We start from the raw sequence: 27,681 nt of genomic DNA on the forward strand, positions 1-27,681 counted from the left end.
GGGGGAGAGGGATGAAGTAAGAAGCTGGGAGGTGATACTTTGAAGAGGACACAGGTAGGTCTCACTGACTGTCCGCTCGTCCCCCTCTCGCAGCCCCACAGGAAAACATTTTATCAGTGTGTTTCTGCAATCCCCTGATGCCTCTGAGCCAGGCGGAGTGAGTCAGCAGTGAGCCTCCCACTCTCAGTAAATATGACCCGAGCCCTACAGGTTGCGTAAAGTCCCAGGTTCTCTCAAAGTCCAGCACACAATGTTTACCTTCCACTCTTTCATCACAGGGATTGTTGTGTAACCGGGATCTCTCCCTTGTGCCTCCAAGGCTGCAGAAGGGTAAAACGCTGCATTGGCCCTAGTGGCAACAGGAATCATTAAAAAAGAATAAAGATTACCTTTACCTTTCAAAGGAAATAGTTTCAAAAGTTGAGGCAAGTATTGGGTAGGTCATGACAGCTGAGATCGGCCCCATGGTTTGTTCATCATGCAGCATGTGGGAAGTCAGGGATACTTCCAGTGTCCCTGACAACTATGTGTGCAGGAAGTGTGTCCAACTGCAGCTTCTGGCAGACCTCATTGAGTGCCTGGAGCTGTGATTGGATTCATACTGGAGCATCCGCGATGCTGAGAAAGTCGTGAATAGCACGTTCAGTGAGTTGGCCACACCACAGGTAAAGGCTACACAGGCAGAAAGGGAAGGGGTGACCACTAGACAGTGTAGCAGTAGGCAGGTAGTGCAGGAGTCCCCTGAGGTCATCTCCCTCCTAAACAGATATACTGTTCTGGATACTGTTGGGGGAGGTGTCTTATCAGAGGAAGGCAGCAGCAGCCGAGTTCATGGCACCACGGGTGGCTCTGCGGCACAGGAGGGAAGGAAAAGGAGTGGGAGAGCTATAGTGATAGGAGATTCGATTGTAAAGGGAATAGATAGGCGTTTCTGCGGCCGCAAACGAGACTCCAGGATGTTATGTTGCCTCCCTGGTGCAAGGGTCAAGGATGTCTCTGAGCGGCTGCAGGACATTCTGGAATGGGAGGGTGAACAGCCAGTGGTCGTGGTGCACATAGGTACCAATGATATAGGTAAAAAACGGGATGAGGTCCTACAAGGTGAATTTAGGGAGTTAGGAGATAAACTAAAAAGTAGGACCACAAAGGTAATAATCTCTGGATTACTACCAGTGCCACGTACTAGTCAGAGTAGAAATAGGAGGATATTTCAGATGAATACGTGGCTTGAAAAATGGTGCAAGGGGGAGGGATTCAAATTTCTGGGGCATTGGAACCAGTTCTGGGGGAGGTGGGACTGGTATAAACAGGACGGTCTGCACCTGGGCTGGACTGGAACCAATGTCCTAGGGGGAGCGTTTGCTACTGCTGTTCAGGAGGATTTAAACTAATGTGGCAGGGGGATGGGAACAAGTGCAGAGAGACAGAGGGGTGTAAAATGAGGGTAGAAGCAAAAAGTAGTAAGGTGAAAAGGGGTGTAAAATGAGGGTAGAAGCGAAAAGTAAAAGTGGCAGGCAGGCAAATCCAGGGCAAAAAGCAAAAAGAGCCACTTTTCAACATAATTGTATAAGGGCTAAGAGTGTTGTAAAAACAAGCCTGAAGGCTTTGTGTGTCAATGCAAGGAGCATTCATAACAAGGTGGATGAATTGAATGTGCAGATAGTTATTAATGAATATGATATAGTTGGGATCACAGAGACATGGCTCCAGGGTGACCAAGGATGGGAGCTCAACATCCAGGGATATTCAATATTCAGGAGGGATAGACAGGAAAGAAAAGGAGGTGGGGTAGCATTGCTGGTTAGAGAGGAGATTAACACAATAGAAAGGAAAGACATTAGCCTGGAGGATGTGGAATCGATATGGATAGAGCTGCATAACACTAAGGGGCAGAAAACGCTGGTGGGAGTTGTGTACAGGCCACCTAACAGTAGTAGTGAGGTTGGGGATGGCATTAAACAGGAAATTAGAAATGCGTACAATAAAGGAACAGTAGTTATAATGGGTGACTTCAATCTACATATAGATTGGGTGAACCAAATTGGTAAGGGTGCTGAGGAAGAGGATTTCTTGGAATGTATGCGGGATGGTTTTCTGAACCAACATGTCGAGGAACCAACTAGAGAGCAGGCCATTCTAGATTGAGTATTGAGCGATGAGGAAGGGTTAGTTAGCAATCTTGTCGTGCCTTGGGTAAGAGTGACCATAATATGGTGGAATTCTTCATTAAGATGGAGAGTGACATAGTTAATTCAGAAACAAAGGTTCTGAACTTAAAGAAGGGTAACTTTGAAGGTATGAGATGTGAATTAGCTAAGATGGACTGGCAAATGATACTTAAAGGGTTGGCGGTGGATATGCAATGGCAAGCATTTAAAGATCGCATGGATGAACTACAACAATTGTTCATCCCAGTTTGGCAAAAGAATAAACCAGGGAAGGTAGTGCACCCATGGCTGACAAGGGAATTTAGGGATAGTATCAAGTCCAAAGAAGAAACATATAAATTAGAAAAACAAAAGCAGCACACCTGAGGACCGGGAGTAATTCAGAGACCAGCAGAGGAGGACAAAGGGCTTAATTAGGAAAGGGAAAAAAGATTATGAGAGAAAGCTGGCAGGGAACATAAAAACTGACTGTAAAAGCTTTTATTGATAAGTTAAAAGTAAAAGATTGGTCAAGACAAATGTAGGTCCTTTACAGTCAGAAACAGGTGAATTGATCATAGGGAACAAAGACATGGCAGACCAATTCAATAACTACTTTGGTTCTGTCTTCACTAAGGAGGACATAAATAATCTTCCGGAAATGGTAAGGGACCGATGGTCTAGTGAGATGCAGGAACTGAGGGAAATACATGTTAGTAGGGAAGTGGTGTTAGGTAAATTGAAGGGATTAAAGGAAGATAAATCCCCAGGGCCAGATGGTCTGCATCCCAGAGTGCTTAAGGAAGTAGCCCAAGAAATAGTGGATGCATTAGTGATAATTTTTCAAAACTCCTTAGATTCTGGATTAGTTCCTGAGGATTGGAGGAACCCCACTTTTTAAAAAAGGAGGGAGAGAAAAACGGGGGAATTATAGACCGGTTAGTCTGACATCGGTGGTGGGGAAAATGCTAGAGTCGGTTATCAAAGATGTGATAACAGCACATTTGGAAAGAGGTGAAATCATCGGACAAAGTCAGCATGGATTTGTGAAAGGAAAATCATGTCTGACAAACCTTATAGAATTTTTTGAAGATGTAACTAGTAGAGTGGATAGGGGAGAGCCAGTGGACGAAGTATATTTAGATTTTCAAAAGGCTTTTGACAAGGTCCCACACAGGAGATTAGTGTGCAAACTTAGAGCACACGGTATTGGGGGTATGGTATTGATGTGGATAGAGAATTGGTTGGCAGACTGGAAGTAAAGAATGGGAGTAAACGGGACCTTTTCAGAATGGCAGGCAGTGACTAGTGGGGTACCACAAGGCTCGGTGCTGGGACCCCAGTTGTTTACAACATATATTAATGATTTAGACGAGGGAATTAAATGCAGCATCTCCAAGTTTGCGGATGACACGAAGCTGGGCGGCGGTGTTAGCTGTGAGGAGGATGCTAAGAGGATGCAGGGTGATTTGGATAGGTTAGGTGAGTGGGCAAGTTCATGGCAGATGCAATTTAATGTGGATAAATGTGAGGTTATCCACTTTGGTTGCAAGAACAGGAAAACAGATTATTATCTGAATGGTGGCCGATTAGGAAAAGGGGAGATGCAACGAGACCTGGGTGTCATTGTACACCAGTCATTGAAGGTGGGCATGCAGGTACAGCAGGTGGTGAAAAAGGCAAATGGTATGTTGGCATTCATAGCAAAAGGATTTGAGTACAGGAGCAGGGAGGTTCTACTGCAGTTGTACAAGGTCTTGGTGAGACCGCACCTAGAGTATTGTGTGCAGTTTTGGTCCCCTAATCTGAGGAAAGACATTCTTGCCATAGAGGGAGTACAGAGAAGGTTCACCAGATTGATTCCTGGGATGGCAGGACTTTCATATGAAGAAAGACTGGATCGACTAGGCTTATACTCACTGGAATTTAGAAGATTGAGGGGGGATCTTATTGAAACATATAAAATTCTAAAGGGATTGGACAGGCTAGATGCAGGAAGATTGTTTCTGATGTTGGGGAAGTCCAGAACGAAGGGTCACAATTTAAGGATAAAGGGGAAGCCTTTTAGGACCGAGATGAGGAAAAACTTCTTCACACAGAGAGTGGTGAATCTGTGGAATTCTCTGCCACAGGAAACAGTTGAGGCCGGTTCATTGGCTATATTTAAGAGGGAGTTAGATATGGCCCTTGTGGCTAAAGGGATCGGGGGTATGGAGAGAAAGCAGGTACAGGGTTCTGAGTTGGATAATCAGCCATGATCATACTGAATGGCGGTGCAGGCTCGAAGGGCCGAATGGCCTACTCCTGCACCTATTTTCTATGTTTCTATGTTTACTTGTCACATGAACTTTGAAACACACAGTGAAACGTGTGGTTTGTGTTAATGACCAGCACGGTCTGAGGATGTGCTTCCGGTGTTAACACAGCGTGCCCACAACTCACTAATTCTAACCCGTACGTCTTTGGGATGTGGGAGGAAACCAGAGCAGCTGGAGGAGACCTTCGCGGTCCCGGGGAGAACGTACAAGCTCCTTACAGACAGCGGCAGGAATTGAACCTGGTTACTGGCACCGTAAGGTGGCGCACTAACCACTGCACTGTTGTGCCTCCCTAATGTAACCGGTGTCACGGTCCAATCTCGGGACAGGCTGTTGTTCCATCAGCCAAAGCTCAGCAGGCTGCAGATTTTAGCGTTCAGGAAGAGAGCCCAGAATAGGAGAGAGGGTGCTGGGAGCGAGGGTTTCCGTGGTGAAGTGGGGTAGTTAGCAGGGTCCTGGCAGGCTAGCAAAAGGTGGGGCAGTTTTGTGAGGGTTCGTGAAGTGACTGCACACTGAGCTGCTTTTCACTAGCACCTTGCACACTGAGCTGCTTTTCACTAGCACCTTGCACACTGAGCTGCTTTTCACTAGCACCTTGCACACTGAGCTGCTTTTCACTAGCACCTTGCACACTGAGCTGCTTTTCACTAGCACCTTGCACACTCTGGGACTTCCCAGTGAATGAAAACGTCGTTACTGTTGTACCGTAATAAACTCCGGTTACGGCAGGAAAATCCCACAAACAGCTGTGGAAATTCCGGAATGTTCACCAGATCAAGTGGAGTCTGCAGAGATGGAAACAGAGTCAATATTTCAGTTCTGAAAGACGGTTTTGGGTTCAGACACAAACACTGTCCCAGGACACTGGGGTAGACCTGCACTCTGCTATAGACATAGACCCAGATCTTTTGTTATCTCTGTCCGATAGCAGACAGAGTCAATCTCTCACCCAACACTCCCTCAGTTCTGCGCCACGGCCTCGGCTGAGGTTATGTTACCAAGTCTCTGTTGCTTGTTCTCCTGCCACAGGTCAACAATACTGCAAATCCAGTCAAAGCCAAGTTTATTGTCATCTACACAAGTCCACGTCTGCACAGGTGCGATAACAAACTTTACTTACAGTAGAGTCCCGGTGCTCCCGGGTGGACTCGGGGTCCCGGTGCTCCCGGCCGGACTTGTTTTCCCAGCTGGACTCGGAGTCCCGGTGCTCCCGGCTGGACTCGGAGTCCCGGTGCTCCCGGCCGGACTCGGGGTCCCGGTGCTCCCGGCCGGACTCGGGGTCCCGGTGCTCCCGGCCGGACTCGGGGTCCCGGTGCTCCCGGGTGGACTCGGGGTCCCGGTGCTCCCGGGTGTACTCGGGGTCCCGGTGCTCCCGGCCGGACTTGTTTTCCCAGCTGGACTCGGAGTCCCGGTGCTCCCGGCTGGACTCGGAGTCCCGGTGCTCCCGGGTGGACTCGGGGTCCCGGTGCTCCCGGCCGGACTTGTTTTCCCAGCTGGACTCGGAGTCCCGGTGCTCCCGGCTGGACTCGGAGTCCCGGTGCTCCCGGCCGGACTCGGGGTCCCGGTGCTCCCGGCCGGACTCGGGGTCCCGGTGCTCCCGGCCGGACTCGGGGTCCCGGTGCTCCCGGGTGGACTCGGGGTCCCGGTGCTCCCGGGTGTACTCGGGGTCCCGGTGCTCCCGGCCGGACTCGGGGTCCCGGTGCTCCCGGCCGGACTCGGGGTCCCGGTGCTCCCGGCCGGACTCGGGGTCCCGGTGCTCCCGGGTGGACTCGGGGTCCCGGTGCTCCCGGCCGGACTTGTTTTCCCAGCTGGACTCGGAGTCCCGGTGCTCCCGGCTGGACTCGGAGTCCCGGTGCTCCCGGGTGGACTCGGGGTCCCGGTGCTCCCGGCCGGACTTGTTTTCCCCAGCTGGACTCGGAGTCCCGGTGCTCCCGGCTGGACTCGGAGTCCCGGTGCTCCCGGCCGGACTCGGGGTCCCGGTGCTCCCGGCCGGACTCGGGGTCCCGGTGCTCCCGGCCGGACTCGGGGTCCCGGTGCTCCCGGGTGGACTCGGGGTCCCGGTGCTCCCGGGTGTACTCGGGGTCCCGGTGCTCCCGGCCGGACTCGGGGTCCCGGTGCTCCCGGCCGGACTCGGGGTCCCGGTGCTCCCGGGTGTACTCGGGGTCCCGGGGGTCCCGGTGCTCCCGGGTGTACTCGGGGTCCCGGTGCTCCCGGCCGGACTCGGGGTCCCGGTGCTCCCGGCCGGACTCGGAGTCCCGGTGCTCCCCGGGTGGACTCGGGGTCCCGGTGCTCCCGGCCGGACTCGGAGTCCCGGTGCTCCCGGGTGGACTCGGAGTCCCGGTGCTCCCGGCCGGACTCGGGGTCCCGGTGCTCCCGGGTGGACTCGGGGTCCCGGTGCTCCCGGGTGGACTCGGAGTCCCGGTGCTCCCGGCCGGACTCGGGGTCCCGGTGCTCCCGGCCGGACTCGGGGTCCCGGTGCTCCCGGGTGGACTCGGGGTCCCGGTGCTCCCGGGTGTACTCGGGGTCCCGGTGCTCCCGGCCGGACTCGGGGTCCCGGTGCTCCCGGCCGGACTCGGGGTCCCGGTGCTCCCGGGTGGACTCGGGGTCCCGGTGCTCCCAGCCGGACTCGGGGTCCCATGTGCCCAGCCGGACTTGTTTTCCCAGCTGGACTCGGGGTCCTGGTGCTCCCGGCCGGACTTATTTTCCCGGTCAGACTCGGGTCCCGGCGCTCCCGGCCGGACTTGTTTTCCCCGGTCAGACTCGGGGTCCCAGTGCTCCCGGCCGGACTTATTTTCCCGGTCAGACTCGGGTCCCGGCGCTCCCGGCCGGACTCGGGGGAAATCTTATGTCCGTCTCTCGTCGCTCTCCTCAGATCTGAAGACATGAAGAGGCTGCTGCTTGTGCTGCTGTTCCTGGGAGCCATCCCAATTGCCTCCAGTCAAGAGGAATACTTCACATTGGTAAGCTGCAATTTTTTGCTCCTACACGTGAACGTCTCCCGCTGTCAAGCCACTCCATCTGATGGCCATTGGAGTTACATAGCACAAAATATCAAAATACATAGAACATAGAATAGTGCAGACAGCACAGGCCCTTGTACACCCCTCATCCTCCTTCACTCCAAAGAGAAAAGCATTCGCTTGCTCAGCCTTTCCTCATATGACACGTCTCTAGTTCAGGCAGCACCCAGGGAAATCTCCTCTGCACCCTCTCTAAAGCTTCAACATCCTTCCGATATTGAGGCGAACAGAACTGAACAGTCCACGTGGGTCTAACCAGGGCGTTACTGAGCAGCAACATTATTTGAGGTAGGTTTTTTACATTCTATATTCCATTTCTCACAACTGGATCCTAAATAGACTTTTGCCACTTGCTCCTCAACGTGCTCATGCAGAAGATCATTTGTGTACCTTTGTTTAATTACCTGATGATGGATAACTTGACTGGTCCACCCTATGTTTGACCTGTGCAGTAATCCAAGGTAGGACACACATTCTGCATTTGTTATGTTCCTCGGGACCAATCCCTTGATGTGTTAAACGTTTGCAGGAGCCATTCGAGGAGGAGACCATGCTCCCGGATCTGGCCATCGAGGAGGAGACCGTGCTCCCGGATCTGGCCATCGAGGAGGAAGTGGAGGAGGAGATTCTGGGAACACCAGTGCAGAGACTTGCCTACTCCATCTCTGAATTCGGATACGATCTTTACCGGCTGGTGGCCAACTTGGATCCCAGAGCCAACGTCTTTCTGTCTCCCCTGAGTGTAGCCTCGAGCCTGTCTGCACTGTCACTTGGTGAGGAAGTGACCTCTGGTCTCCTCTGTCTGCACAGGGCTGCTTCTTGCTGCGTGCCCTTCCCCTGCGGCAAGGGGAGAAGTGTCTCAGTCTCCGAGAGTGGGGCAGCACTCTGCTATCCCTCCCTACCAGTGACCTATTGTGATCTCAGCATCCACCTGCCCCTACCCCCCCAGGGTTCTGACCTGTCCCACAGGGGTGGCCAGCATGTCAGTGAGTTGTGGAGAAGGCCAGAGACAGAGACTCACACCACCTCTGCTGTCAGCAGTACATCTGGGGGGTCATAGTTATAGAGTCGTAGGATACTGCAGTACAGAAACAGAAACAGGCCCTTTGGCCCATCTCATCTTCTGACCTTGTAATCTGCCTAGTTTCATCAACCTACACCCAGACCATAACCCTCCATACCCTCCCATCCACGTTCCTGTCCAAATATCTCTGAAATGTTGACTTTGAACCCACATCCACCACTTGCACCGGCAGCTCATTCCACTCTCACCACCCTCTGAGTTCCCCCACATGTTCCCCTTCAACAGTTCACCTTTCACCCCTAACCCATGACCTCTGGTTGAGGTCCCCACTCAACCTCAGTGGAAAAAGCCTGCTTGCATTTACCCCATCTATACCCCTCATAATTTTATATACCTCTATCAAATCTCCCCTCCTTCTCCAATGTTCCAGGGAATGAAGCCCTAACCTATTCAACCTTCCCTATAACCCAGGTCCTCAAGTCCCAGCAACATCCTTGTAAACATTCTCTGCACACTTTCAATCTTATTTACATCTTTCCTGTAGGTAGGTGACCAAAACTACCTCTTATACTCCAAAAATTAGGTCTTTTACAACTTCAGCGTAACATCCCAACTCTTGTACACAGTAAACACGAAATCTGCAGATGCTGGAAATTCAAGCAACACACACAAAATGCTGGTGGAACACAGCAGGCCAGGCAGCATCTATAGGGAGAAGCACTGTCAACGTTTCGGGCCGAGACCCTTTCGATTGACAGTGCTTCTCCTATAGATGCTGCCTGGCCTGCTGTGTTCCACCAGCATTTTGTGTGTGTTTCTTGTACACAGTACTATCATTTATGAAGATCAATGTGCCAATAGCCCTCTTTACGATTCTACCCACTTTCTACCCATGACTCCACTTTCAAGGAGTTATGGATCTGTATTCCCAGATTCCTCTGTTTGACTGCACTCTTCATCGTCCTCCTGCACAAAGTGTAACACCTCATATTTGTCTGCATTAAATTTCATCAGCCATTTTCCAGTCCATTTTCCTAGCTGGATCATATCCCACTGAAAACTTTGAGAGTCTTCCATACTGTCCCCTGCCCATACTGTCCCCTGCCCATACTGTCCCCTGCCCATACAGTCCACTGCCCATACTGTCCCCTGTCCCCTGTCCATACTGTCCCCTGCCCATACTGTCCCCTGTTCCCTGTCCATACAGTCCCCTGCCCATACTGTCCCCTGTCCCCTGTCCATACTGTCCCCTGTCCATACAGTCCACTGCCCATACTGTCCCCTGCCCATACTGTCCCCCGCCCATACTGTCCCCCGCCCATACTGTCCCCTGCCCATACTGTCCCCTGCACATACAGTCTACTGCCCATACTGTCCCCCGTCCATACTGTCCCACGTCCATACTGTCCCCCGCCCATACAGTCCCCCGTCCATACTGTCCCCCGCCCATACTGTCCCCCGTCCATACTGTCCCCCGTCCATACTGTCCCCTGCCCATACTGTCCCCTGCCCATACAGTCTACTGCCCATACTGTCCCCCGTCCATACTGTCCCACGTCCATACTGTCCCCCGCCCATACAGTCCCCCGTCCATACTGTCCCCTGCCCGTACTGTCCCCTGCTCGTACTGTCCCCTGTCCATACTGTCCCCTGCCCATACAGTCCCCTGCCTATACAGTCCCCTGTCCCCTGCCCATACTGCCCCTGTCCATACTGCCCCTGTCCATACTGTCCCCTGCCCATACTGTCCCCTGTCCATACTGTCCCCTGCCCGTACTGTCCCCTGCTTGTACTGTCCCCTGTCCATACTGTCCCCTGCCCATACTGTCCCCTGTCCGTACTGTCCCCTGCCCGTACTGTACCCTGCCCGTACTGTCCCCTGCCCATACAGTCCCCTGCCCATACTGTCCCCTGCCCGTACTGTCCCCTGCCCGTACTGTCCCCTGCCCATACAGTCCCCTGTCCATACTGTCCCCCGTCCATACTGTCCCCCGCCCGTACTGTCCCCCGTCTGTACTGTCCCCTGCTCGTACTGTCCCCTGCCCATACAGTCCCCTGCCTATACAGTCCCCTGTCCCCTGCCCATACTGTCCCCTGCCCATACTGTGCCCTGCCCATACTGTGCGCTGCCCATACAGTCCCCTACCATACTGTCCCCTGTCCCCTGCCCATACTGTCCCCTGTCCGTACTATACCCTGCCCGTACTGTCCCCTGCCCATACTGTCCCCTGTCCATACTGCCCCTGTCCATACTGTCCCCTGCCCATACTGTCCCCTGTCCATACTGTCCCCTGCCCGTACTGTCCCCTGCTTGTACTGTCCCCTGTCCATACTGTCCCCTGCCCATACTGTCCCCTGTCCGTACTGTCCCCTGCCCGTACTGTACCCTGCCCGTACTGTCCCCTGCCCATACAGTCCCCTGCCCATACTGTCCCCTGCCCGTACTGTCCCCTGCCCGTACTGTCCCCTGCCCATACAGTCCCCTGTCCATACTGTCCCCCGTCCATACTGTCCCCCGCCCGTACTGTCCCCCGTCTGTACTGTCCCCTGCTCGTACTGTCCCCTGCCCATACAGTCCCCTGCCTATACAGTCCCCTGTCCCCTGCCCATACTGTCCCCTGCCCATACTGTGCCCTGCCCATACTGTGCGCTGCCCATACAGTCCCCTACCATACTGTCCCCTGTCCCCTGCCCATACTGTCCCCTGTCCGTACTATACCCTGCCCGTACTGTCCCCTGCCCATACTGTCCCCTGTCCGTACTATCCCCTGCCCTTACTGTCCCCTGTCCGTACTGTCCCCTGTCCCCTGCCCATACTGTCCCCTGTCCATACTGTCCCCTGTCCCCTGCCCATACTGTCCCCTGTCCGTACTGTCCCCTGCCCATACTGTCCCCCGTCCATACTGTCCCCTGTCCATACTGTCCCCTGTCCCCTGTCCATACTGTCCCCTGCCCATACTGTCCCCTGTCCATACTGTCCCCTGTCCCCTGCCCATACTGTCCCCTGTCCGTACTGTCCCCTGCCCATACTGCCCCCCGTCCATACTGTCCCCTGTCCATACTGTCCCCTGTCCCCTGTCCATACTGTCCCCTGCCCATACTGTCCCCTGTCCCCTGTCCATACAGTCCCCTGCCCATACTGTCCCCTATCCCCTGTCCATACAGTCCCCTGCCCATACAGTCCCCTGTCCCCTGCCCATACTGTCCCCTGTCCCCTGCCCATACTGTCCCCTGTCCGTACTGTCCCCTGCCCATACTGTCCCCGTCCGTACTGTCCCCTGTCCCCTGCCCATACTGTCCCCTGTCCATACTGTCCCCTGTCCCCTGCCCATACTGTCCCCTGTCCGTACTGTCCCCTGCCCATACTGTCCCCCGTCCATACTGTCCCCTGTCCATACTGTCCCCTGTCCCCTGTCCATACTGTCCCCTGCCCATACTGTCCCCTGTCCCCTGTCCATACAGTCCCCTGCCCATACTGTCCCCTATCCCCTGTCCATACAGTCCCCTGCCCATACAGTCCCCTGTCCCCTGCCCATACTGTCCCCTGTCCGTACTGTCCCCTGCCCATACTGTCCCCTGTCCGTACTGTCCCCTGTCCGTACTGTCCCCTGCCCATACTGTCCCCTGTCCGTACTGTCCCCTGCCCATACTGTCCCCTGTCCGTACTGTCCCCTGCCCATACTGTCCCCCGTCCATACTGTCCCCTGTCCATACTGTCCCCTGTCCCCTGTCCATACAGTCCCCTGCCCATACTGTCCCCTGTCCCCTGCCCATACTGTCCCCTGTCCGTACTGTCCCCTGCCCATACTGTCCCCCGTCCATACTGTCCCCTGTCCATACTGTCCCCTGTCCCCTGTCCATACTGTCCCCTGCCCATACTGTCCCCTGTCCCCTGTCCATACAGTCCCCTGCCCATACAGTCCCCTGTCCCCTGTCCATACAGTCCCCTGCCCATACTGTCCCCTGTCCATACTGTCCCCTGTCCCCTGCCCATACAGTCCCCTGTCCATACTGTCCCCTGCCCATACTGTCTCCCGCCCATACAGTCCCCCGCCCATACAGTCCCCCGTCCATACTGTCCCCTGCCCATACTGTCCCCCGCCCGTACTGTCCCCCGCCCGTACCTGCCCGTACTGTCCCCCGTCCATACTGTCCCCTGTCCATACTGTCCCCCTGTCCATACTGTCCCCTGCCCATACTGTCCCCTGTCCCCTGCCCATACAGTCCCCTGCCCATACTGTCCCCCGTCCGTACTGTCCCCTGTCCGTACTGTCCCCTGCCCGTACAGTCCCCTGCCCGTACAGTCCCCTGTCCGTACTGTCCCCTGCCCGTACTGTCCCCTGCCCGTACTGTCCCCTGCCCATACTGTCCCCTGCCCATACTGTCCCCTGTCCGTACTGTCCCCTGCCCGTACTGTCCCCTGTCTATACTGTCCCCCGCACATACAGTCCCCTGCCCATACTGTCCCCTGCCCGTACTGTCCCCTGTCCATACTGTCCCCTGTCCATACTGTCCCCCGCCCGTACAGTCCCCCGTCCATACTGTCCCCTGCCCGTACTGTCCCCTGCCCATACTGTCCCCCGTCCATACTGTCCCCTGTCCGTACTGTCCCCTGCCCATACTGTCCCCTGTCCATACTGTCCCCTGCCCGTACTGTCCCCTGCTCATACTGTCCCCTGCCCATACTGTCCCCTGTCCCCTGCCCATACTGCCCCTGTTCATACTGTCCCCTATCCATACTGTGCCCTGCCCATACAGTCCCCTGTCCCCTGCCCATACTGCCCATACTGTCCCCCGCCCATACAGTCCCCTGTCCATATTGTCCCCTGCCCATACTGTCCCCTGTCCCCTGCCCATACTGCCCCTGTTCATACTGTCCCCTATCCATACTGTGCCCTGCCCATACAGTCCCCTGTCCCCTGCCCATACTGCCCATACTGTCCCCCGTCCATACTGTCCCCTGTCCATACTGTCCCCTGCCCGTACTGTCCCCTGCTCATACTGTCCCCTGCCCATACTGTCCCCTGTCCCCTGCCCATACTGCCCCTGTTCATACTGTCCCCTATCCATACTGTGCCCTGCCCATACAGTCCCCTGTCCCCTGCCCATACTGCCCATACTGTCCCCCGCCCATACAGTCCCCTGTCCATACTGTCCCCTATCCATACTGTGCCCTGCCCATACAGTCCCCTGTGCCCTGCCCATACTGCCCATACTGTCCCCTGTCCATACAGTCCCCTACCCATACTGTCCCCTGCCCATACAGTCCCCTGCCCATACTGTCCCCTGCCCATATTGCCCATACTGTCCCCTGTCCATACTGTCCCCTGCCCATACTGTCCCCTGTCCCCTGCCCATACTGCCCCTGTCCATACTGGCCCCTGCCCATACTGTGCCCTGCCCATACAGTCCCCTACCCATACTGTCCCCTGTCCATACAGTCCCCTGCCCATACTGTCCCCTGTCCCACGTCCATACTGTCCCCCGCCCATACAGTCCCCCGTCCATACTGTCCCCCGCCCATACTGTCCCCCGTCCATACTGTCCCCCGTCCATACTGTCCCCTGCCCATACTGTCCCCTGCCCATACAGTCTACTGCCCATACTGTCCCCCGTCCATACTGTCCCACGTCCATACTGTCCCCCGCCCATACAGTCCCCCGTCCATACTGTCCCCTGCCCGTACTGTCCCCTGCTCGTACTGTCCCCTGTCCATACTGTCCCCTGCCCATACAGTCCCCTGCCTATACAGTCCCCTGTCCCCTGCCCATACTGCCCCTGTCCATACTGCCCCTGTCCATACTGTCCCCTGCCCATACTGTCCCCTGTCCATACTGTCCCCTGCCCGTACTGTCCCCTGCTTGTACTGTCCCCTGTCCATACTGTCCCCTGCCCATACTGTCCCCTGTCCGTACTGTCCCCTGCCCGTACTGTACCCTGCCCGTACTGTCCCCTGCCCATACAGTCCCCTGCCCATACTGTCCCCTGCCCGTACTGTCCCCTGCCCGTACTGTCCCCTGCCCATACAGTCCCCTGTCCATACTGTCCCCCGTCCATACTGTCCCCCGCCCGTACTGTCCCCCGTCTGTACTGTCCCCTGCTCGTACTGTCCCCTGCCCATACAGTCCCCTGCCTATACAGTCCCCTGTCCCCTGCCCATACTGTCCCCTGCCCATACTGTGCCCTGCCCATACTGTCCCCTGCCCATACAGTCCCCTACCATACTGTCCCCTGTCCCCTGCCCATACTGTCCCCTGTCCGTACTATACCCTGCCCGTACTGTCCCCTGCCCATACTGTCCCCTGTCCATACTGCCCCTGTCCATACTGTCCCCTGCCCATACTGTCCCCTGTCCATACTGTCCCCTGCCCGTACTGTCCCCTGCTTGTACTGTCCCCTGTCCATACTGTCCCCTGCCCATACTGTCCCCTGTCCGTACTGTCCCCTGCCCGTACTGTACCCTGCCCGTACTGTCCCCTGCCCATACAGTCCCCTGCCCATACTGTCCCCTGCCCGTACTGTCCCCTGCCCGTACTGTCCCCTGCCCATACAGTCCCCTGTCCATACTGTCCCCCGTCCATACTGTCCCCCGCCCGTACTGTCCCCCGTCTGTACTGTCCCCTGCTCGTACTGTCCCCTGCCCATACAGTCCCCTGCCTATACAGTCCCCTGTCCCCTGCCCATACTGTCCCCTGCCCATACTGTGCCCTGCCCATACTGTGCGCTGCCCATACAGTCCCCTACCATACTGTCCCCTGTCCCCTGCCCATACTGTCCCCTGTCCGTACTATACCCTGCCCGTACTGTCCCCTGCCCATACTGTCCCCTGTCCGTACTGTCCCCTGCCCTTACTGTCCCCTGTCCGTACTGTCCCCTGTCCCCTGCCCATACTGTCCCCTGTCCATACTGTCCCCTGTCCCCTGCCCATACTGTCCCCTGTCCGTACTGTCCCCTGCCCATACTGTCCCCGTCCGTACTGTCCCCTGTCCCCTGCCCATACTGTCCCCTGTCCATACTGTCCCCTGTCCCCTGCCCATACTGTCCCCTGTCCGTACTGTCCCCTGCCCATACTGTCCCCCGTCCATACTGTCCCCTGTCCATACTGTCCCCTGTCCCCTGTCCATACTGTCCCCTGCCCATACTGTCCCCTGTCCCCTGTCCATACAGTCCCCTGCCCATACTGTCCCCTATCCCCTGTCCATACAGTCCCCTGTCCCCTGCCCATACTGTCCCCTGTTCCCTGCCCATACTGTCCCCTGTCCGTACTGTCCCCTGCCCATACTGTCCCCGTCCGTACTGTCCCCTGTCCCCTGCCCATACTGTCCCCTGTCCATACTGTCCCCTGTCCCCTGCCCATACTGTCCCCTGTCCGTACTGTCCCCTGCCCATACTGTCCCCCGTCCATACTGTCCCCTGTCCATACTGTCCCCTGTCCCCTGTCCATACTGTCCCCTGCCCATACTGTCCCCTGTCCCCTGTCCATACAGTCCCCTGCCCATACTGTCCCCTATCCCCTGTCCATACAGTCCCCTGCCCATACAGTCCCCTGTCCCCTGCCCATACTGTCCCCTGTCCGTACTGTCCCCTGCCCATACTGTCCCCTGTCCGTACTGTCCCCTGTCCGTACTGTCCCCTGCCCATACTGTCCCCTGTCCGTACTGTCCCCTGCCCATACTGTCCCCTGTCCGTACTGTCCCCTGCCCATACTGTCCCCCGTCCATACTGTCCCCTGTCCATACTGTCCCCTGTCCCCTGTCCATACAGTCCCCTGCCCATACTGTCCCCTATCCCCTGTCCATACAGTCCCCTGCCCATACAGTCCCCTGTCCCCTGCCCATACAGTCCCCTGCCCATACTGTCCCCTGTCCCCTGCCCATACTGTCCCCTGTCCGTACTGTCCCCTGCCCATACTGTCCCCCGTCCATACTGTCCCCTGCCCATACAGTCCCCTGTCCCCTGCCCATACTGTCCCCTGTCCGAACTGTCCCCTGCCCATACTGTCCCCCGTCCATACTGTCCCCTGTCCATACAGTCCCCTGTCCCCTGCCCATACAGTCCCCTGCCCATACTGTCCCCTGTCCCCTGCCCATACTGTCCCCTGTCCGTACTGTCCCCTGCCCATACTGTCCCCCGTCCATACTGTCCCCTGTCCATACTGTCCCCTGTCCCCTGTCCATACTGTCCCCTGCCCATACTGTCCCCTGTCCCCTGTCCATACAGTCCCCTGCCCATACAGTCCCCTGTCCCCTGTCCATACAGTCCCCTGCCCATACTGTCCCCTGTCCATACTGTCCCCTGTCCCCTGCCCATACAGTCCCCTGCCCATACAGTCCCCTGTCCATACTGTCCCCTGCCCATACTGTCTCCCGCCCATACAGTCCCCCGCCCATACAGTCCCCCGTCCATACTGTCCCCTGCCCGTACTGTCCCCCGCCCGTACTGTCCCCCGCCCGTACCTGCCCGTACTGTCCCCCGTCCATACTGTCCCCTGTCCATACTGTCCCCTGTCCATACTGTCCCCTGCCCATACTGTCCCCTGTCCCCTGCCCATACAGTCCCCTGCCCATACTGTCCCCCGTCCGTACTGTCCCCTGTCCGTACTGTCCCCTGCCCGTACAGTCCCCTGCCCGTACAGTCCCCTGTCCGTACTGTCCCCTGCCCGTACTGTCCCCTGCCCGTACTGTCCCCTGCCCATACTGTCCCCTGCCCATACTGTCCCCTGTCCGTACTGTCCCCTGCCCGTACTGTCCCCTGTCTATACTGTCCCCCGCACATACAGTCCCCTGCCCATACTGTCCCCTGCCCGTACTGTCCCCTGTCCATACTGTCCCCTGTCCATACTGTCCCCCGCCCGTACAGTCCCCCGTCCATACTGTCCCCTGCCCGTACTGTCCCCTGCCCATACTGTCCCCCGTCCATACTGTCCCCTGTCCGTACTGTCCCCTGCCCATACAGTCCCCTGTCCATACTGTCCCCTGCCCGTACTGTCCCCTGCTCATACTGTCCCCTGCCCATACTGTCCCCTGTCCCCTGCCCATACTGCCCCTGTTCATACTGTCCCCTATCCATACTGTGCCCTGCCCATACAGTCCCCTGTCCCCTGCCCATACTGCCCATACTGTCCCCCGCCCATACAGTCCCCTGTCCATACTGTCCCCTATCCATACTGTGCCCTGCCCATACAGTCCCCTGTGCCCTGCCCATACTGCCCATACTGTCCCCTGTCCATACAGTCCCCTACCCATACTGTCCCCTGCCCATACAGTCCCCTGCCCATACTGTCCCCTGCCCATATTGCCCATACTGTCCCCTGTCCATACTGTCCCCTGCCCATACTGCCCCTGTCCATACTGGCCCCTGCCCATACTGTGCCCTGCCCATACAGTCCCCTACCCATACTGTCCCCTGTCCATACAGTCCCCTGCCCATACTGTCCCCTGTCCCCTGCCCATACTGTCCCCTGTCCGTACTGTCCCCCGCCCATACAGTCCCCTGTCCATACTGTCCCCCGCCCATACAGTCCCCTGCCCATACAGTCCCCTGCCCATACTGTCCCCTGTCCGTACTGTCCCCTGCCCGTACTGTCCCCTGTCTATACTGTCCCCCGCCCATACAGTCCCCTGCCCATACTGTCCCCCGCCCATACAGTCCCCCGTCCATACTGTCCCCTGTCCCCTGTCCGTACTGTCCCCTGTCCATACTGTCCCCTGTCCATACTGTCCCCTGCCCATACTGTCCCCTGTCCCCTGCCCATACTGCCCCTGTCCATACTGGCCCCTGCCCATACTGTGCCCTGCCCATACAGTCCCCTACCCATACTGTCCCCTGTCCATACAGTCCCCTGCCCATACTGTCCCCTGTCCCCTGCCCATACTGCCCATACTGTCCCCTGTCCGTACTGTCCCCCGCCCATACAGTCCCCTGTCCATACTGTCCCCCGCCCATACAGTCCCCTGCCCATACAGTCCCCTGCCCATACTGTCCCCTGTCCGTACTGTCCCCTGCCCGTACTGTCCCCTGTCTATACTGTCCCCCGCCCATACAGTCCCCCGTCCATACTGTCCCCTGTCCCCTGTCCGTACTGTCCCCTGCCCGTACTGTCCCCTGTCCATACTGTCCCCTGTCCATACTGTCCCCCGCCCATACAGTCCCCCGTCCATACTGTCCCCTGTCCCCTGTCCATACTGTCCCCTGCCCATACTGTGCCCTGTCCCCTGTCCATACTGTCCCCTGTCCCCTGCCCATACTGTCCCCTGTCCCCTGTCCATACTGTCCCCTGTCCGTACTGTCCCCTGCCCATACTGTCCCCTGTCCCCTGCCCATACTGTCCCCTGTCCCCTGTCCATACTGTCCCCTGTCCGTACTGTCCCCTGCCCATACTGTCCCCTGTCCCCTGCCCATACTGTCCCCTGTCCCCTGCCCATACTGTCCCCTGCCCATACAGTCCCCTGTCCCCTGTCCATACTGTCCCCTGCCCATACTGTCCCCTGCCCATACTGTCCCCTGTCCCCTGTCCATACTGTCCCCTGCCCATACTGTCCCCTGTCCCCTGTCCATACTGTCCCCTGCCCATACTGTCCCCTGTCCCCTGTCCATACTGTCCCCTGTCCGTACTGTCCCCTGCCCATACTGTCCCCTGTCCCCTGCCCATACTGTCCCCTGTCCCCTGCCCATACTGTCCCCTGTCCCCTGTCCATACAGTCCCCTGCCCATACTGTCCCCTGCCCATACTGTCCCCTGTCCCCTGTCCATACTGTCCCCTGCCCATACTGTCCCCTGTCCCCTGCCCATACTGTCCCCTGTCCATACTGTCCCCTGTCCGTACTGTCCCCTGCCCATACTGTCCCCTGTCCCCTGCCCATACAGTCCCCTGCCCATACTGTCCCCTGTCGCCTGCCCATACTGTCCCCTGCCCATACAGTCCCCTGTCCATACAGTCCCCTGCCCATACTGTCCCCTGCCCATACAGTCCCCTGTCCCCTGCCCATACAGTCCCCTGCCCATACTGCCCCTGTCCATACTGTCCCCTGCCCATACTGTCCCCTGTCCCCTGCCCATACAGTCCCCTGCCCATACTGTCCCCTGCCCATACAGTCCCCTGTCCCCTGCCCATACAGTCCCCTGTCCATACTGTCCCCTGCCCGTACTGTCCCCTGCCCATACTGTCCCCTGCCCATACAGTCCCCTGCCTATACAGTCCCCTGTCCCCTGCCCATACTGCCCCTGTCCATACTGTCCCCTGCCCATACAGTCCCCTACCCATACTGTCCCCTGCCCATACAGTCCCCTGCCCATACTGTCCCCTGTCCCCTGCCCATACTGTCCCCTGCCCATACAGTCCCCTGTCCATACTGTCCCCCTGCCCGTACTGTCCCCTGTCCCCTGCCCATACTGTCCCCTGCCCATACAGTCCCCTGTCCATACAGTCCCCTGTCCATACTGTCCCCTGCCCATACAGTCCCCTGTCCATACAGTCCCCTGTCCATACTGTCCCCTGCCCGTACTGTCCCCTGTCCATACTGTCCCCTGTCCCCTGCCCATACAGTCCCCTGTCCATACTGTCCCCCTGCCCGTACTGTCCCCTGTCCCCTGCCCATACTGTCCCCTGCCCATACAGTCCCCTGTCCATACAGTCCCCTGTCCATACTGTCCCCTGCCCATACAGTCCCCTGTCCATACAGTCCCCTGTCCATACTGTCCCCTGCCCGTACTGTCCCCTGTCCATACTGTCCCCTGTCCCCTGCCCATACTGTCCCCTGTCCATACTGTCCCCTGTCCCCTGCCCATACAGTCCCCTGCCCGTACTGTCCCCTGCCCGTACTGTCCCCTGCCCAAACTGTGCCCTGCCCATACAGTCCCCTACCCATACAGTCCCCTACCCATACTGTCCCCTGCCCATACTGTCCCCTGCCCATACAGTCCCCTACCCATACAGTCCCCTACCCATACTGTCCCCTGCCCATACTGTCCCCTGCCCATACTGCCCCTGTCCATACTGTCCCCTGCCCATACTGTGCCCTGCCTATACAGTCCCCTGCCCATACTGTCCCCTGTCCCCTGCCCATACTGTCCCCTGTCCCCTGCCCATACAGTCCCCTGTCCATACTGTCCCCTGTCCCCTGCCCAAACTGTGCCCTGCCCATACAGTCCCCTACCCATACAGTCCCCTACCCATACTGTCCCCTGCCCATACTGTCCCCTGCCCATACTGCCCCTGTCCATACTGTCCCCTGCCCATACTGTGCCCTGCCTATACAGTCCCCTGCCCATACTGTCCCCTGTCCCCTGCCCATACTGTCCCCTGTCCCCTGCCCATACAGTCCCCTGTCCATACTGTCCCCTGCCCATACTGTCCCCTGCCCATACAGTCCCCTGTCCATACTGTCCCCTGTCCCCTGCCCATACTGCCCCTGTCCATACTGTCCCCTGCCCATACAGTCCCCTGTCCGTACTGTCCCCCGTCCATACTGTCCCCGTCCGTACTGTCCCCCGTCCGTACTGTCCCCTGCCCATACTGTCCCCTGTCCGTACTGTCCCCTGTCCGTACTGTCCCCTGCCTTTACTGTCGCCTGTCCCCTGCCCGTACTGTCCCCCGTCCATACTGCCCCCTGTCCCCTGCCCATACTGTCCCCTGTCCGTACTGTCCCCTGTCCCCTGCCCATACTGTCCCCTGTCCCCTGTCCATACTGTCCCCTGTCCGTACTGTCCCCTGCCTTTACTGTCCCCTGTCCCCTGTCCATACTGTCCCCTGTCCGTACTGTCCCCTGCCTTTACTGTCCCCTGTCCCCTGCCCGTACTGTCCCCTGTCCATACTGTCCCCTGTCCATACTGTCCCCTGCCCGTACTGTCCCCTGTCCATACTGTCCCCTGCCCGTACTGTCCCCTGCCCATACTGTCCCCTGTCCATACTGTCCCCTGCCCATACTGCCCCCTGTCCCCTGCCCATACTGTCCCCTGTCCCCTGTCCATACTGTCCCCTGTCCGTACTGTCCCCTGCCTTTACTGTCCCCTGTCCCCTGCCCGTACTGTCCCCTGTCCATACTGTCCCCTGTCCATACTGTCCCCTGCCCGTACTGTCCCCTGTCCATACTGTCCCCTGCCCATACTGTCCCCTGTCCATACTGTCCCCTGCCCATACTGTCCGTACTGTCCCCCGTCCGTACTGTCCCCTGCCCATACTGTCCGTACTGTCCCCTGTCCATACTGTCCCCTGCCCATACTGTCCCCTGTCCGTACTGTCCCCTGTCCATACTGTCCCCTGCCCGTACTGTCCCCCGTCCGTACTGTCCCCTGCCCATACTGTCCCCTGTCCCATACTGTCCCCTCTCCGTACTGTCCCCTGTCCATACTGTCCCCTGCCCGTACTGTCCCCCGTCCGTACTGCCCCCCGCCCATACTGTCCCCTGTCCGTACTGTCCCCTGTCCATACTGTCCCCTGTCCGTACTGTCCCCTGTCCATACTGTCCCCTGCCCGTACTGTCCCCCGTCCGTACTGTCCCCTGCCCATACTGTCCCCTGCCCATACAGTCCCTTGTCCATACAGTCCCCTGCCCATACTGTCCCCTGCCCATACTGTCCCCTGTCCCCTGTCCATACTGTCCCCTGCCCATACTGTCCCCTGTCCCCTGCCCATACTGTCCCCTGCCCATACTGTCCCCTGCCCATACTGTCCCCTGCCCATACAGTCCCCTGTCCCCTGCCCATACAGTCCCCTGTCCCCTGCCCATACAGTCCCCTGTCCATACTGTGCCCTGCCCATACAGTCCCCTGTCCCCTGCCCATACAGTCCCCTGCCCATACTGTCCCCTGCCCATACTGTCCCCTGCCCATACAGTCCCCTGCCCATACTGTCCCCTGCCCATACAGTCCCCTGTCCCCTGCCCATACAGTCCCCTGCCCATACTGTCCCCTGCCCATACAGTCCCCTGTCCCCTGCCCATACTGTCCCCTGCCCGTACTGTCCCTTGCCCATACTGTCCCCTGCCCATACAGTCCCCTGCCTATACAGTCCCCTGTCCCCTGCCCATACTGCCCCTGTCCATACTGTCCCCTGCCCATACTGTGCCCTGCCCATACAGTCCCCTACCCATACTGTCCCCTGCCCATACAGTCCCCTGCCCATACTGTCCCCTGTCCCCTGCCCATACTGTCCCCTGCCCATACAGTCCCCTGTCCATACTGTCCCCCTGCCCGTACTGTCCCCTGTCCCCTGCCCATACTGTCCCCTGTCCATACAGTCCCCTGTCCATACTGTCCCCTGCCCATACAGTCCCCTGTCCATACAGTCCCCTGTCCATACTGTCCCCTGCCCATACTGTCCCCTGTCCCCTGCCCATACAGTCCCCTGCCCGTACTGTCCCCTGCCCGTACTGTCCCCTGCCTATACAGTCCCCTGTCCCCTGCCCGTACAGTCCCCTACCCATACAGTCCCCTACCCATACTGTCCCCTGCCCATACTGTCCCCTGCCCATACTGCCCCTGTCCATACAGTCCCCTGCCCGTACTGTCCCCTGTCCCCTGCCCATACAGTCCCCTGTCCCCTGCCCATACAGTCCCCTGTCCATACTGTCCCCTGCCCATACTGTCCCCTGCCCATACTGTCCCCTACCCATACAGTCCCCTGTCCATACTGTCCCCTGTCCCCTGCCCATACTGCCCCTGTCCATACTGTCCCCTGCCCATACAGTCCCCTGTCCGTACTGTCCCCCGTCCATACTGTCCCCGTCCGTACTGTCCCCCGTCCGTACTGTCCCCTGCCCATACTGTCCCCTGTCCGTACTGTCCCCTGTCCGTACTGTCCCCTGCCCGTACTGTCCCCCGTCCATACTGTCCCCTGCCCATACTGCCCCCTGTCCCCTGCCCATACTGTCCCCTGTCCCCTGTCCATACTGTCCCCTGTCTGTACTGTCCCCTGCCTTTACTGTCCCCTGTCCCCTGCCCGTACTGTCCCCTGTCCATACTGTCCCCTGTCCATACTGTCCCCTGCCCGTACTGTCCCCTGTCCATACTGTCCCCTGCCCATACTGTCCCCTGTCCATACTGTCCCCTGCCCATACTGTCCATACTGTCCCCTGTCCATACTGTCCCCTGCCCGTACTGTCCCCTGTCCATACTGTCCCCTGCCCATACTGTCCGTACTGTCCCCCGTCCGTACTGTCCCCTGCCCATACTGTCCGTACTGTCCCCTGTCCATACTGTCCCCTGCCCGTACTGTCCCCTGTCCGTACTGTCCCCTGTCCATACTGTCCCCTGCCCGTACTGTCCCCCGTCCGTACTGTCCCCTGCCCATACTGTCCCCTGTCCGTACTGTCCCCTGTCCATACTGTCCCCTGTCCGTACTGTCCCCTGTCCATACTGTCCCCTGCCCGTACTGTCCCCCGTCCGTACTGTCCCCTGCCCATACTGTCCCCTGTCCCATACTGTCCCCTCTCCGTACTGTCCCCTGTCCATACTGTCCCCTGCCCGTACTGTCCCCCGTCCGTACTGTCCCCCGCCCATACTGTCCCCTGTCCGTACTGTCCCCTGTCCATACTGTCCCCTGTCCGTACTGTCCCCTGCCCGTACTGTCCCCTGTCCATACTGTCCCCTGTCCGTACTGTCCCCTGCCTGTACTGTCCCCCGTCCGTACTGTCCCCCGTCCGTACTGTCCCCTGCCCATACTGTCCCCCGCCCATACTGTCCCCCGCCCATACTGTCCCCTGTCCGTACTGTCCCCTGTCCGTACTGTCCCCCGTCCGTACTGTCCCCCGCCCGTACTGTCCCCTGCCCATACTGTCCCTGTCCATACTGTCCCCCGCCCGTACTGTCCCCTGCCCATACTGTCCCCTGTCCCATACTGTCCCCTCTCCGTACTGTCCCCTGTCCATACTGTCCCCTGCCCGTACTGTCCCCCGTCCGTACTGTCCCCCGCCCATACTGTCCCCTGTCCGTACTGTCCCCTGTCCATACTGTCCCCTGTCCGTACTGTCCCCTGTCCATACTGTCCCCTGCCCGTACTGTCCCCCGTCCGTACTGTCCCCTGCCCATACTTTCCCCTGTCCCATACTGTCCCCTCTCCGTACTGTCCCCTGTCCATACTGTCCCCTGCCCGTACTGTCCCCCGTCCGTACTGTCCCCCGCCCATACTGTCCCCTGTCCGTACTGTCCCCTGTCCATACTGTCCCCTGTCCGTACTGTCCCCTGCCCGTACTGTCCCCTGTCCATACTGTCCCCTGTCCGTACTGTCCCCTGCCTGTACTGTCCCCCGTCCGTACTGTCCCCCGTCCGTACTGTCCCCTGCCCATACTGTCCCCCGCCCATACTGTCCCCCGCCCATACTGTCCCCTGTCCGTACTGTCCCCTGTCCGTACTGTCCCCCGTCCGTACTGTCCCCCGCCCGTACTGTCCCCTGCCCATACTGTCCCTGTCCATACTGTCCCCCGCCCATACTGTCCCCCATCCGTACAGTCCCCTGCCCGTACTGTCCCCTGCCCATACTGTCCCCTGCCCGTACTGTCCCCTGTCCGTACTGTCCCCTGCCCATACTGTCCCCTGCCCATACTGTCCCCTGTCCATACTGTCCCCTGCCCATACTGTCCCCTGCCCATACTGTCCCCCATCCATACTGTGCCCTGTCCCCTGCCCGTACTGTCCCCTGTCCATACTGTCCCCTGTCCGTACTGTCCCCTGTCCATACTGTGCCCTGTCCCCTGCCCGTACTGTCCCCTGTCCATACTGTCCCCTGCCCGTACTGTCCCCTGTCCATACTGTCCCCTGTCCGTACTGTCCCCTGTCCATACTGTCCCCTGCCCGTACTGTCCCCTGCCCATACTGTCCCCTGCCCATACAGTCCCCTGTCTGTTCTGTCCCCTGCCCATACTGTCCCCTGTCCATACTGTCCCCTGTCCATACTGTCCCCTGTCCCCTGCACCCCCAATCTTGGAGTCAGAGAGACAACCCTTTACTACTCTGCTCTCTGGCTTCTCCCACAAAGCCTATCTCCAGTCCTTTGCTATCTCTTTGCTCTTGATCTGTTGCGATTCTGCTTCACCTTGTCTGCCAGAACATCGTGTCTTCTTTTAGCCGTCCTGACACTTCTTCAGTGTTCTCTTGCATTTCTTGTACTCCTCAATACCTCATTTGTTCCTGTCTGCCTATCCCTGCCAGTTACCTCCTTCTTTGTCTGAACAATATCTCTCAAAATCCAAGGTTTCCTGAACCTGTTATCCTTTCCTTTATTCTGACAGGAACATCTCTGTACTCTCAAAATTCTACTTTTGAAGGCCTGTCACTTACCAAGCACACCTCTACCAGAAAACAACCTGTCCAAACCACACTTGCCAGATAATTTCTGATACAATCAAAGTTGGCCTTTCTCCAATTTAGAATCTCAGCCCATGGACCAGACCAATCCTTTTCCACATTACAATGGCATTGGATCACTAGATGCAAAGTGCTTCTCTCAGCTGCCCTGACTCATTCCCTAAGAGCAGATCGAGTCTCGGGGCGATGCTGTTGCCATTCCATCCGGATATTGCAAGTGCAAAGTTCGTATTCATTTCAGAACGACTAGAATATAAAATCAAGGATGTAATGCTGAGGTTTTATAAGGCACTGGTCGGAACACATTAGGAATATTGTGAGCAGTTTTGGGCCCATATCTAAGAAAGGATGTGCTGGCTTTGGAGAGAGTCCAGAGGAGGTTCACAAGAAAGATTCCAGGAATGAAAGAGTTTACATATGAGGAGCATTTGATGACTCCGGACCTATACACTGGAATTTAGAAGAATGAGGGGGATCTGATGGAATATTGAAAGGTCTACATAGAGTGAACATGGAGTGGATGGTTTCAATAGTGGGGGAGTCTAGGACCAGAGAGCACAACCTATGGATACAAGGAGGTCTATTTAGAACAGCGATGAGGAGGAATTTCTTTAGCTAGAGGTGGTGAACCTGTGGAATTCATTACCACAGATGGCCTGGAGGTCAAGTCATTGGGTATATTTAAAAGTTGTTCATTAATGTCAAAGGTTACAGAGAGAGAGGTGGGAGAATAGGGTTGAGAGGGATATTAAACCAGCCATGATGGAATGATAGAGCTGGCTCAATTGGCTGAATGGCTGAATTCTGTTCCTATGTCTTCTGGACATGTATTCACGACACTGTCCTACATCACCCCTTTGCTGAATGTCCTTCTACCTGCACACTGCCTTTTCCAAACAACATCAGAATCTTCCTGCCTCATCTGTAGCAGGCTGCTATGCCAGAAGACTGAAGGGTGACAGATGTTATTCCTTTGTTCATGCGAGGTCATAGGATAAACTGGGAATTATAGACCAGTGAGTCTTGTATCAGTGGTGGGAAAACAATTGGAGAGAATTCTTGAGACAGGATTTACAGGCATTTAGAGAAGTGTAGTCAGCTTGGCTTTGTGAGGGACAGGTCGTGCCTTACAAGACTGATTAAATTCTTTGAAGATGTGACAAAACATATTGATGAAGACAGAGCAGTGGATGCGGTGTATATAGATTTTAGAAAGGTGATTGATAAGGCTTTCCATGGAAGGCTCATCCAGGAGGCATGGGATCCAGGGAAACGTGGTTGCATGGTTTCCCTATTGGCTTGCCCACAGAAAGCAGAGGGTGCTTGTAGATGGAGCATATTCTGACTGGAGGTCAGGGGCCAGTGGTGTTCTGCAGGGCTTTGTTATGGGGCCCCTGCTCTTTGTGATTTTTATAAATGACTTGGATGAGGAAGTGGGTTAGTAAGTTTACAGATGACAAGAAGTTTCTGGATAGTGTAGAAGGTTGTCATAGATTACAACGAGACATTGACAGCTTGCAGAGTTGGGTTGAGAAGTGGCAGATGGAGTTCAACCCAGAAAAGGATGAAGTTGTTCTCTTTGGAAAGTCAAACGAGGCAGAGTGCTGGGAAGGGACAGGTTCTCAGCAGTGGGGTGGGATGGAGGGGAAGCGATATTCACTCCAAATTGCTGCACATGTTCATGGGGTGGTTAAGAAGGCATGTGGTATGTTGGCCTTTATTAGTGTGAGGATTGAATTGAAGAGCCATGAGGCAATGTTGCAGCTCTATAAAACCTGCTTAGACCACACGCGGAATACCGTTAGTTCTGGTTGCCTCATTATCAGAAGGATGCTGCCTGGATTAGAGAGGGTGCAGAGGAGATTGACCAG

General features: G+C 57.3%; 1 protein-coding gene across 2 annotated transcripts in view; it reads left to right on the forward strand.

Moving 5' to 3' along the window:
- Positions 1-595: 595 nt before the first annotated feature.
- Positions 596-27,681, forward strand: part of serpinf1 (serpin peptidase inhibitor, clade F (alpha-2 antiplasmin, pigment epithelium derived factor), member 1) — a 44,221-nt gene continuing 17,135 nt past the window's right edge. For both annotated transcript variants that reach the window (XR_012099857.1, XM_073052994.1), the window contains exons 1-4: positions 596-665; positions 5,495-5,562; positions 7,338-7,425; positions 8,015-8,258. Coding sequence is in view for 1 of the 2 variants with exons in the window: in XM_073052994.1 (XP_072909095.1) it covers positions 7,348-7,425; positions 8,015-8,258 (322 nt within the window). In the remaining variant the exon portion in view is untranslated. The remainder of the gene's footprint in view (positions 666-5,494; positions 5,563-7,337; positions 7,426-8,014; positions 8,259-27,681) is intronic.

Source organism: Hemitrygon akajei, chromosome 8, assembly GCF_048418815.1.
Source record: "Hemitrygon akajei chromosome 8, sHemAka1.3, whole genome shotgun sequence".
Classification (NCBI taxonomy): domain Eukaryota; kingdom Metazoa; phylum Chordata; class Chondrichthyes; order Myliobatiformes; family Dasyatidae; genus Hemitrygon; species Hemitrygon akajei.